Raw genomic sequence first — 12,009 nt, forward strand, 5'->3', positions numbered from 1 at the left:
CTTCCAACTGCGTCCTCATTTTTGCCCTCTTTAGTTCATGTTCTCTCTCAGAAGTCATTTTTGCCTGGCGTTTTGTAAAGAACTGATCCAAGAACGGTTGCTTTTGTCGGCTTTTAACAATCCTTCAAAAGTGTCCAAGGCAAACATCAGTATGTTGAGCGATCGCCCGACTGGTGAACACTTTTTCTGGGTGATTCACATTTACGGAAAACTATCCGAACACCTCATGACCCGAGGGGCAAATGACCAGGATGCTGCATACACATATCTATCTATCGACACACATAGACACATTCGGTAGAGGTCACTTTTAGCCAATGGGATGCCAGGATGATGCTCTGTAATAGCCAATGGCAGAGCAGCTATAAGTATGTTGCGCTCAGGTTAACTCGGAGCTGCGAGTAGCAGACCATACTGTATTTTTACCTTTCGTATCGTGAGATTTCTTTCGTAACAAGAGACAATATTTTCCTGTTGAGGCGTTCGTAACTTGAAAATTTCACGTGAAGAGACGTTCGTAAGTAGAAGTACCACTGTATCTAATATTGTGGCCAGTGGCGTTATGCGTTACCGTTAATCATCACTACATGCTGACAGCGTTTCTCCGTTGTGACAACAGGCGACCCTCTCGAACATTTGGTGAGACACTTCCTCGTCGAAACAGGACCCCGAGGAGTCAAGATTAAAGGCTGTCAGAATGAGCCCTACTTTGGTCAGCTTTTCATCATGTCTCTCAGGGGGGAAAAAAACAACAAAAAAACTTTCCAGTGATGAGTTATTGACTTGTTTTAATGTGCACCTGTAGGGAGTCTGACTGCACTAGTCTATCAACACTCCATCACACCCATCTCTTTGCCCTGTGCACTGAAGATCCTCGAAAAAGGTTGGCATTCCTTCATCTTCTAATCTAAACATCTATTGCCCGGGCAGTAAACATGACATGAAATGAATTCAAATGAAAAATGCTTTAAGAGTGTATGTTACATCACATCTGTCTGGTAATTATGTTCTGCATGTTGTCAGATCTGATAGGAGAGGTGCCAGAGGTTCAGCCTGTTAGCAACATCAGCACTGCTGCTGACCTGCTCAAACAAGGAGCTGGTAAGTTCATGGACCTGCTTATAGATGAGAAGTACACGACGCCATGACGCCTACAGGAAGGGGAACTATGGGCAGCTAGTACTATTTTGTGCTAATATTATTCATTACAAAAAGAAATTACTGTACATTCAATGGTGGTCAAAGGATGTTGAAGGGATCCATCTTGACTGAGAAACAACCTTTTTATGTCGGGAAGAAGTTTAGCCTGGGTTGTTACAATGTTGGCCGCAAGTTTATGTTCACATTTGTTTGAAGTTATTTGTAAGCCATTATTGTGAAGGGCAAAAATGAAAATGTTTATGGTGATTTGGGATGAGAGTTTGTGGTATATTTACAGTGTAAAAGAATAATATAGCCAATAATATATTTTTTTCTGGGGGCAGGGCATTCATTTCTTGCAGGTTTTCACTCTTTGTGGCAGGCAAATCGGATCACTGTTTCTCTCGAAATTCTCTCGAAAGTCCGTCTGCTGTGTTTTCGTTCATGCTGCTTCTCGTCCCGCAGCCTGTAACGTCCTCTACCTGAATTCTGTGGAAACGGAGTCTCTGACCGGCCCACAGGCCATTGCCAAAGCAACAGATGCCACACTGGGGAGCAGCCCGCGCCCCGCTGCCACCATAGTCCAGTTCAAAGTGACGTCGCAGGGCATCACGTTGACCGACAGCCAGCGCAGGTACAGAACGTCCCAAAATCTGTTAAATCATTTTAAGTCCTTACTTTTAATATTAATCGCCAAGTACAGTGGAACCTCTACTTACGAACGTCTCTTCATGTGAAATTTTCAAGTTACGAAACGCCTCAACAGGAAAATATTGCGTCTTGTTACGAAAGACATTTCAAGATACGAAAGGTCAAAATACAGTATTGGCTGCTACTCGCAGTTCCGAGTTTCCTGAATGCATCATACCTATAGCTGCTCTGTCATTGGCTATTACCGAACATCTTCATCGCTCACGATGCTGATGTTTGCCTTGGACATTTTCGAAGGATTGTTAAAAGTCGACAAAAGCAGACGTTCTCGGATCAGTTCTTTACAAAACGCCAGGTAAAAACCACGTCTGAGAGAGAACATGAACTAAAGTAGGCAAAAAACGATGAGGACACAGTTAAAAGTTAATGACCATCATTTTTATTCTTTATTCTTTTTTATTTTTTTTACATTATGCAAAAGTCTCATTTATTGTGCAATAATCTAATTGTAACATGTATTTGTTACATATTTTGATGCATTTTTATGCTTTAGAAAACATTTATGTCTGAATTTTGGGGGTGCTTGGAACGGATTAGGGCATTTACATGAAAAACGCGTCTCTACTTCCAAAATGTTTTAGTTAAGAAATTTCTTCCAGAACATATTAATTTCATAAGTGGAGGTACCACTGTAGTTGCTAAAAGATAAATGTCTGTCACCTTTCCACAATGAAGGAAAAAAACCATCCAAATGCAATAGTTGTTTGGATCTCGATTCACGCAGATGTGTTCTTTCTTGAATTTGGATGAGCAACAGACAGACAGATAAATTAAGGCAGTTTGGTGCATCATTGGTTTGGACATCCAGATTTGAATTTCTATAGAAACGTCTCTGTGTGGTGTTTGCATGATCTCTATGTGCCTGGGTGGGTTTTTCTCTGGTTACGCCATCAGCGTGAAATGAACTAAAGTACTTGAACTGTCCGTCCGTGTGAATGTGAGTGTGAATTGTTGTTTGTCTTTTAATGTGTCCTGCAATGTGACAGTCAACGATCCCCTTGTGTCTCTACTGTGATAGCCTACGGTCACCCTCAACCACAATGAGAAGTGCTCTGGAAAATGAATGGACGAATGAATTCAATAAATTAGCACTAAGCCACAGCCTCTTTTTATCTTCTGTGGTGTTTTGTCTCTTTTCTTCCAGGGTCTTCTTCCGCAGACATTACGCAGTGAACAGCGTAACCTTCAGTAGCCTTGACCCCAAGGACAGGAGGTGGGCCAGCCCGATTGTTATTGTTTCGCTGCATTTGGACCTGAAACTAACCGAAAAGCTGCAGATTGCACCCTGGATCACTTGGCTGCATCTGTTGCTGTGATCCTCACATGATTGTTTGTGTAATGTGGGATTTGGGAGTGCCTATATGCATGAGTGTGTGCGAATGTGTGCGTGTGCGCATGCGCGCGTGTGTGTGTCAGTGTGAGCATGCCGGCTGCAGCTGCCTGAGCCTGCTCTCTTTCTCTCTCTTTGAATAGGTGGACTAACTCAGACAACACCACTGTTAAGTAAGTGCTCTGTTTGCTTGGTTACTGGTGTGACAAAGCATGTTTGCTTAATTATAAATAAAGTCGTGAAAGGAGTAAAGTTGACCCCCCGCTATTCGAGGGGTATAAGGACCAGGCTAGCCTGCTAATAGCGAAAATCCGTGTATAATTGATGGCGATTGAAATGCAGTGATTTTTTTTTAAATTATTTTTTCAAAAACACTAATAAACACTCACTGTATGTTTGCACGAAAAACTGGTGGGGGAGCGATGGTTTCAAGATTTTGAAAAAAAATGTTCAAAAAATAATGTGAAGAAGCAAATGTGTGGGTCGACTGTATTTGGACAAAGCTATTGGGGCACCTGGCGAAACAAAATATTTGTGCGTATTTGTGGTTCGCTATTCATGACTTTTTGGTGCTCTTTCTGCAATGCCATCAAATGCCACAAGATGTCACCAAAGCCCTGGCTAATAGGAAAGTAGTAATTAGAGTCAAGGAACTGTGTCCATACATCCACCCACAAGTTAAGTAGCTATATTTTTGATAATTAACATCCACATGAAGGTGGTTTATGTGATAATGCTAATCAGAAGGTGGGTGTCTATTTTGGTCCATTTGGCGTTTCACACTAGCAGGTGCATGGCATGGACCGCATGCCTGACAAACACAGAGTAATTCTATTGTTCAAACATACGTATTGTCGTGGTCAGTCTTTTAATTCATGTTTTGTTGTGTTCTTTATAATCTGCAATACGTGGACACTCCCCGAATCAACAACATTAGAGGTGCTTACTGTTATTTGGTCCAGTAGGGAACACATAGAGGCGTGGTTAGCATCTCCGCTTCACAATGCTAAGGTTCTGGCTTCGAATTTCGGCTCAGTCGGTCTTTGGAGTTTGCATGATTTCCTTCTGTAAGTTTTCCATGGCTGCTCCAGCTTCCTCCCACATGCCAGAAACATCGACTCTCGTCCAACGGGTCCGTCAGTGTGAATGGTTTTATGTCTTCATTTGGTTGATTGGCTGGCGTGTAAGTTGCGTCTTTGCTAAGTCATCTGGCACAGGCTCCAGCTCACCACGACGCTAATGCTAAGCGGAATAGAAAAAGGTTATTTCCTTTATTGTAAAGACACAATATGAGACTGCACTTACAGTCGACATCATATTCGTGAAGTGACATTTTGTTGCTGGTGGTTTTACTATCCAAAAGTAATTTGGGACACTGGGTGAGGAACCACATTTCTAATTTGGGTCCTGAGCTGAAAGCTTTAGCAATGTCATCGATGAGACAAGTTGACCTAATCCGCTTTTCGTTAATCTGCTTTTCGTTATTCTCTTCCCTCAGAGTTTTCGGTTTCGTAGCCAAGAAGCCGGGCAGCTTGGCGGAGAACGTCTGCCACTTGTTTGCCGAGCTGGACCCGGAACAACCTGCCTGCGCCATCGTCAACTTCATCAACAAGGTCATGTTGTCGCAGCGCCGGTGAACAAGCTGCTTTGGTTGTGAGCTTAATTCCTAATGCCGTTGTTAGGATTCGCCTATTTGGGAGCTCATCGGACTGGAGGCCACGTGACACGACACTTTCGACAAAAAATGAAGTTCACAGAATGTTATAACTCGATTCCAAAGTGGAGGGACTGTGGACTGTGAGAACATTTGATCTGGTCTGCCTTGCAACGCTTAAAAAAAACAGCCTCAGAGGAACTGTTACAAAGAGACCAAAATATTTCAGCCGCAAATGCTCCAAAAATCAAAAAATTGGATTTGATCGGTCAGTAGCTCGCATCACCAAGCTAAAAGTCTGTTTGGGTACCTTGCTGCAGGTTGGGTTCAAAGGAACACATCAAAAATGTCATGACTGAATTTTCAAGACTCCTTGTTTCTGCAAAATAAGCAGACTGCCGAAGTATGTCCGGAGATGTGATCAGAGGTGGAAAAAGGAGAATATGTTTGCCAAAAACGTTTTGGTATTTCACCATACTTATTTTTTTTTCTTTGGAGTACCGTACATGCTAGGACAGCAACATCACATGTAAACAACTACAACTAGAGTGTAATTTGAATAATGGGATTATGCTGCATACTTATATGTTTTTACTCAAAAAGCACATTCTTAAGTACAGACTTTGTTGGATTTGTTGGCCCCCTGATCTAAATTGAAAACCGAGTGAACCCGCTGTGTGACAGCAGACGACATGCAGGGGCCAACGAGAAAGATTTTGAACGTCACAAAATTTGAATACTTCAAATCAAAAGAAGACCAAAGACCTGATCATATTTCGTGTCAGGTGTGTACAATAACTCACATAATCATTAACGACAATCTTGTAATTACTCCTCCAACTCACACACTAATTCATGACATGTTGGGAGACAGCTGAGCGTAAATAGGAATGTTCGCGTTTTAGCCGTCCGTGTCGGGGACAGTTTGAAAGTATTTTCGGCGACCGAGTGTCGTTACGTCCGCTCTTAACTGAAGTATAACGCAAGTGAAATGGGGCTGGGGAAGAAAGGAGACGTGAGGATGTACGTGCAGTGTTATTGTGCTTTGATTGTATTGAGTGTCATTTTCACACAGAGGCCAAAAAATGTACTTAGCCAAAGATGAAGCACTCTTGTATGAATTAATAAGCTTTTCATCAAGCTATATTTTTGTACTTAACGGCTCCTTGTAGCTCCGCTATGCATTTATTTTAGTGTTGCCTTCGTAAAAAAAAAAACACTACTTTTATTACAGCAATAATATATTGTGGTCTTTGTATTATATCTCCCATGTCGATCTCTATACGATGTAGTAATATATTTTCACATGCAGCTATAGGACCATGTATGAGACATCACAAAAGGAAACGTTGTTTTGTTTGAAAAGGAATATTCTGCTATTTTGTATTCAGAAAATAGAATAAAGTGAGAATGTGGTACCTTACATGTTTGTGAGTCACTGGTTATGTTCCGTTGTGGTGGGTGGGGTTCCGGAAAAAGGGAATTGAAAGAGTTGATGTTGTTGCTATATTTATTGACATTTCCTTTTTTTTGCTTCTTTATTCTTACAACAAAGTCATTATTTTTAAAACATCTGCTCAAATGTTTTAGTCAGAGAAAGCTTCATTGTACAACTAGCACCCCATTAAAAAAAACAAAAAATAACCAACCAACCCCCCCCCAAAAAAAATTAGACACCTTGATTCTTTGCCTTATCACCGTTCAAATGCACAAGTGTTTAGACTCACGTCTTCCTAATCAAAAACATAGACGTGCGCTGTCAGTTACAAATTCTTTGCAGCCGGATTAACATTTGTAACCACGAAGAGCATTTCCAAAAAGGTTCATTGGGTTTACGCATGCATTTCTAAGTCACTTTGGCTTTACGATAGGCTTTGCCCTTCGGAACTGTAGGCCTACTTCTCCTTTTCAACAAAAGTCTATCACGGACTGCAACAGTTTGCACAACTACACATTCTGTCAATCGTACAGTGTTAAACGTAGCAAAGAAGAAAAAAAAAGAATAATCGTGAAAATAAATATTAAATACACACTTCCTTCAAGAGTTCATCTTTGGCAAAGATTATTCAACTACTAATCTACAAGTGCAATGTCGGAGTTTTGAGAATTGTTTTTTGGTACTTGAACCCCCCGGCCCCCACCAAAAAAAAATATATATATATATATATATCAACACGTAACCTTGTTTAGGAAGCTGCTCAATTTAAGAGGCAGTTTCGTCATGGAACCCGATCATGTGCAAACTTCAACCAAACACTCCAGTGAAGGAATACACCATCCCTCCCCACATCTGTGGTAATGAGAGTTGGCTAGGGGGCCGCAAAGGGGTGCCAGTGCTGGTATGTGGTGTTGGAGCCACAGTCGATGTAGTGATACGCTTCCAGGCTGTTCTGGGACGTTCGCACCATGTGTGAGGTTTTCACCGAGGTTCTGAAAACACAGGCAGGGCCGTGCATAAAGACAGCTGCTTGCAAGCACGGCGTGCACACTGTTGACGCTGGCGTTGCCCCCGACCATTATTTTTATTCGACAACTGCGCCTTCCAAGTTGTGTGATTATCACTTCAAACCGGATTTTCTGAAATGTTTTCTTTTCTGTGAAGATACACTTCGGGTAATGGCAAAGAGGAAAAATATGATGACCACTGAACCAAAAATTTATATCAATGCAACATGGCAAAAAAGGCCGTACATGTCTAAGTAGACCGCTCATTCCCATACGGCTAAGTTGTCAATACCAAAAGACAATTAACCCAAAAGTACATCACCAATACTTTTGTTGTACCCTGCTTAGGAATGTTACTGAAAATTGCTCGTCATGATGTCGGTGACAGATTAATTCAATTTCCATCCTGTATTAAAAAAAATAAAAACAAAAACAAACGGGAGGCTGAACTGCTTTCCGGAATGAACTGCGCGTCCACTTTTAATAACATTTCTAATTATTATATTTCTAATATTTCAAAGTACATCAGAACTGAACAGATGGAATTTAATTCCCGGGGTGAATATAAGACATACGTACTGCATGAAAACAAGGATGTTGTGGACCTTGATGCTGCGCATGGTGCAGAAAGCACTGAAAACACACAAAAGGAGACTACAGTGGTACCTCTACTTACGAAATTAATTGATTCTGGAAGACATTTCTGAACTCGAAAATGTTGTAAGTAGAGACGTGTTTTCCATGTAATTGCCCTAATCCGTTCCAAGCACCCCCAAAATTCAGACAAATGTTTTCTAAAGCATAAAATGCAAAAAAATATGTAACAAATACATGTTGCCATTAGATTATTGCATGATAAATGAGAATTGTGCATAATGTAAAAAAAAAAAGAATCAAGAATAAAAATGATGGTCATTTAACCTCTAACTGCGTCCTCATTTTTGCCCCCTTTAGTTCACGTTCTCTCTCAGACGTGGTTTTTGCCTGGAGTTTTGTGAAGAACTGATCCAAGGACATTTGTTTTTGTCGGCTTTTAACAATCCTTCGAAAATATCCAAGGCAAACATCAGTATAGTGAGCGATGATGATGCCCGGTAATAGCCAATGGCAGAGCAGCTATAAGTATGTTGCATTCAGGAAACTCGGAGCTGCGAGTAGCAGCCCATACTGTATTTTTACCTTTTGTATCTTGAAATTTCTTTCATAACAAGAAAATTTTGTATGAAGAGACGTTCGTAAGTAGAGGTACCACTGTATTCAAATTAAGTCAGTCAAACTAAATCAAGGCATCGTTTGTATTTTCACTCTTGCGAGCAGCACTTCATCACCAAGCCATAGAATTACACTTGTCAGTTTTCATTTTTTGTCAGTCAATTTTTCATCCTTTTAAATTTTAACATGGTGACCCGCAGATCTTTCAGACATCTTCAAAAACATTTTATACACTAGGTACTCCTAGAGTGAAGTATGGTAGATCTTTTGCTTCTTCATATCAGAACATTTGCACATTTGTAAAAACAACACACACTAATACGAAATGCTTACACCCCCCCCAACTTGACACTTACTAGACATATGGTGCACTGCTGCCAATCTCCACGCTGACCGTGTAGTTCACCTTTGCAACAATGAAGACGAGAAAATTGTGCAGACAAGAAAGAGTCCACGTTTGTTGGCGCCGTGACGACGACGTCTCTAATGACAACGTACCTGACGCTTGCTAAGTGGTAAGATGGTGGTGGCAATGCTAAGCTGACGCGTCCCGATCACCTTCTTCATGTAGAGCACCTGAGAGCTGACACTCTCCACCAACACTGAGAAAAAATTCGGGTTGCTGAAGTTCAGCGTGCTCTGAAAGGAAGATAGAGGTGAGTACAAAAGACATCAATAACTGCAGAACTCCATATGCATCACGCGGAACTCCTCCCCCAAAAATAGTAGTAATAACTGTCGTAATTTCAGCCGGTGTTTCAAGTGGACGTTAAGTGTGCTGTACTTTGTCATTTGTCTATGTGACATCAGGAAACAGTTTTAGAGAGATTCAGTGAGACGTGAGGTCGTGGACTGGGCTGCCGGTCGAGGGGAACACGCACCGTTAAGTTCATCTGGACCTTGTCGGTTGCGGGGTCAAAGTGCACCGTCACCGCGCATATCCCATCATCCACCACAATCGTTGTTCGCGGGAAGAGGAAGAAGGCCACCAGCATGGACGCAAGGAAACACAGCACGACGGACAGAACCACGTAGAGCTTGCTGGGATGATGACAGTTCGTACGTTAGGTTGTAACACAAACCTTGACATGCTCTGTTGTTGTGCGTGCGCTGATGGCTTACGTTCTTTGAGGCTGCAGCCTTTGGTCGGTATATGGGATCAATGCAACCAATTCATTGACTTGATCTATTGGGGAGAGACAGTGAGACATGCAACATGGTAACTATGCATTTGCCTGCAAAAGCACAAATCTGGCATCACTTGAGTAGAGCCTTTCAAACCACATAATTTAGGCTCAGCGAGTACACTTGTATGATAATTATGAATTGGGCTGCAGCTATTGAATATTTGAGCATTTCGGTATCCTACTGAACATTCTATTTAATAATCGATGACACTGGTATCTCTGATCTTCTCTGAAGATACAATATTAACACTTTCCAGAGGGCCACAGCGAAAGTGGCAACAACAACAAGGTATTTCCTATTGAGGATGCCAACAACGTGTATGCTTGCATGCTAATCTGAAATCCGACGGTTTTACTGACCCGTTGGTATGCGTCCACTTCCTTGACACGCCGGGCACGTTATGCTGTCTCTGCCGGTGAACTCCACGTAAGGAAACTGGGCAATGTCTTCGCTCCTGACGAGTCCATCCAGGGAGTCATCGTGGAAGTCTGTCGGCCTCCCCTCACCTGGCCGCCGGTTGCCCTTCAACCTCTCCCGCAGGCTTGAGAGTCTGTTGCCGTCGAGGCGAGAAAACGCGCTCCCCATGTCGGAAAACTTGCCTGCACTGTCAATGCCTGTTTTTTGTCTCTTCGCCTGCAGGGTAGTGACAACAAGACATTTGTGCACAAAAAACTAATTTTAAAGTTATATTGCGTACAAGCAAACAGATAGCTACCTCTCAACCACCACCAAAGAATAATGCACGGACAGACATAAATCAAAAGTAGCCACCTGTAATTAACTACACCGCAAAGGACTTTTAACAACGAAAGCTTCGAACTCCTCAGATCGTTTTTATCACTGTCACACGAGCAGCATTCGGTCCGCTTCCGGCAACTTCATTTTATCGCGTTGTCTTCACGTGAGCTACGTACGTTATAGACGCCAATTGTCACTCATTCATTGCGTTCAGTTTGTGACGTTTTCTTTAAAAATATTTCTTCAGAAATGTTTGGAAAATAGTTATTGTTCGGTTTGGGATAATCTTCGTTCAGCTGTTGTAGTGCGAATCACATGAATGTAAACACTGTGTTCGTTCCCGTTTCAGAGGTACTTTGAAATCATCTTCGATCGTAAAACCAGCGGCGAACATAAACATGTGGGCGTGGCTCTTAAAAGTAGCACTAAAGGTTGACGTTTAGTGCTCATTTTTTTCACCGAACTCATTGATGCATTTGAAGACTTATTTATGGCACACGTGGGCAAGGTTTATCGTTCATACTTGTAGATATTTCATATGAATATAATGACTAAACCTTTTCTTTTTTTTTCAGGTTGTGACAACGATACAACATAATTATACCAGGGCCACATTTTATTAAAACAATGCAATTAGCTTTTTTCTCCCCCCCCCCATGTGACTTATTTTTAGGAACTACACGTTTATTTTCATACAATCATGAACAGCGTGCTCCCCCTACAGCTGGTTGAACACAGTCGCGATTGTTACTTTTACTCAATTACCACAAAGGGGCAGTGTCTTCAAAGATATTCACCAGGACTGACTCATACAGCAGTGTTTTATTCTGTTTTAATCTTTAAATAAGCATTCACAGCAGACAGTTTACCTTCACCTTTCATCATTTAATAATTAAAATCATATAATTAATTGCACTTTTTAATTACAATATTTTAATGAATACAATCTCGTCTCTAGAATGTGTATAATTAGTTGATTTTTGATATACTGCTACTATGACGACGACTACTACTAATAAATTCACGTGGATGTCAGCCAAGGCTGTAGGGACTCAATTTCAGCACTGCGGTTTCAGGGCTCAGACTGGCACACTTTAGTTCACGTTTTAATGAAGATATACAATTTTACTCTTATTAATTTATCAACCAGTACCATTCCCATATTGATTTTTTTTTTTTTTTTGCATTTGCTCAGATATCAGATTTTCAATTAAATGTGCTGACAAAATCACAATCGGTTTATTTGAGCGAGTATAAGAACATAAAGAGTTAAAATGGGCAAAAGGACAAAAGGGTCCAATGACAAGGAGACATAACATGGGATAAGATAGGACATTTTACACTTTTGCACATTTGCCAAACAGTGCAGTTAAGAAGTTAAACAGTTCAGTCAGTCCACTCAGGTACTCCAACAAAGTGTGCTCCTTTTTAAAGATGCACAAAAACTTAAGATACAGATGTTAGTTTTTTTTTTTTTTTAAGGCTGTCTGACGATGTTTTTTCACTGACCGGTATTTTGGAAATTCTCAGAAATCATGGAAAGCTGTTTATAATATTATTGCCTTTCTTTTGCTTTAAACATATATTTCTA

General features: G+C 41.1%; 2 protein-coding genes across 6 annotated transcripts in view; one reads left to right on the forward strand and one right to left on the reverse strand.

Annotated features, from left to right (window-relative positions):
* The window catches only part of tns2a (tensin 2a), a 53,907-nt gene extending 47,649 nt beyond the window's left edge, over positions 1 to 6,258 (forward strand). For 3 of the 4 annotated variants that reach the window (XM_086108777.1, XM_086108768.1, XM_086108796.1), the window contains exons 22-28: positions 620 to 712; positions 806 to 883; positions 1,024 to 1,101; positions 1,606 to 1,774; positions 2,996 to 3,064; positions 3,325 to 3,354; positions 4,680 to 6,258. In XM_086108777.1, coding sequence (XP_085964903.1) covers positions 620 to 712; positions 806 to 883; positions 1,024 to 1,101; positions 1,606 to 1,774; positions 2,996 to 3,064; positions 3,325 to 3,354; positions 4,680 to 4,818 — 656 coding nt within the window. In that variant the 3' untranslated portion in view covers positions 4,819 to 6,258. The remainder of the gene's footprint in view (positions 1 to 619; positions 713 to 805; positions 884 to 1,023; positions 1,102 to 1,605; positions 1,775 to 2,995; positions 3,065 to 3,324; positions 3,355 to 4,679) is intronic. The other variant, XM_086108787.1, reaches the window with a different exon arrangement.
* A 69-nt stretch (positions 6,259 to 6,327) lies between these two features.
* On the reverse strand, positions 6,328 to 10,584 carry tmem106c (transmembrane protein 106C). 2 transcript variants are annotated; one of them, XM_086108807.1, is made up of 8 exons: positions 10,396 to 10,584; positions 10,040 to 10,313; positions 9,615 to 9,678; positions 9,374 to 9,533; positions 8,991 to 9,131; positions 8,849 to 8,898; positions 7,860 to 7,913; positions 6,328 to 7,265 (listed from the first exon to the last, which is right to left on the reverse strand). In XM_086108807.1, exons 2-8 carry the CDS (start codon positions 10,263 to 10,265, stop codon positions 7,145 to 7,147), a joined length of 816 nt encoding a protein of 271 aa, XP_085964933.1. In that variant the 5' UTR covers positions 10,266 to 10,313; positions 10,396 to 10,584; the 3' UTR covers positions 6,328 to 7,144. The 2 variants fall into 2 exon arrangements, with proteins under 2 accessions (XP_085964933.1, XP_085964940.1); XM_086108814.1 differs by having other exon boundaries at positions 10,452 to 10,580.
* Positions 10,585 to 12,009: the final 1,425 nt, after the last annotated feature.

This window comes from Hippocampus guttulatus, chromosome 1 (genome assembly GCF_054856545.1).
Source record: "Hippocampus guttulatus isolate MCC_2025c chromosome 1, RoL_Hgut_1.0, whole genome shotgun sequence".
Taxonomy (NCBI): domain Eukaryota; kingdom Metazoa; phylum Chordata; class Actinopteri; order Syngnathiformes; family Syngnathidae; genus Hippocampus; species Hippocampus guttulatus.

What these genes read in the sequence shown, in the direction of transcription:
- tmem106c (XM_086108807.1), bottom strand. Translation starts at nt 10,265, where the DNA reads ATGGGGAGCGCGTTTTCTCGCCTCGACGGCAACAGACTCTCAAGCCTG. An exon ending in AGGTCCAGATGAACTTAACG is followed by an intron (nt 9,132 to 9,373) that starts GTGCGTGTTCCC and finishes TCTTCCTTTCAG; the next exon opens with AGCACGCTGAACTTCAGCAA. An exon ending in TACCACTTAGCAAGCGTCAG is followed by an intron (nt 8,899 to 8,990) that starts GTACGTTGTCAT and finishes ATTGTTGCAAAG; the next exon opens with GTGAACTACACGGTCAGCGT.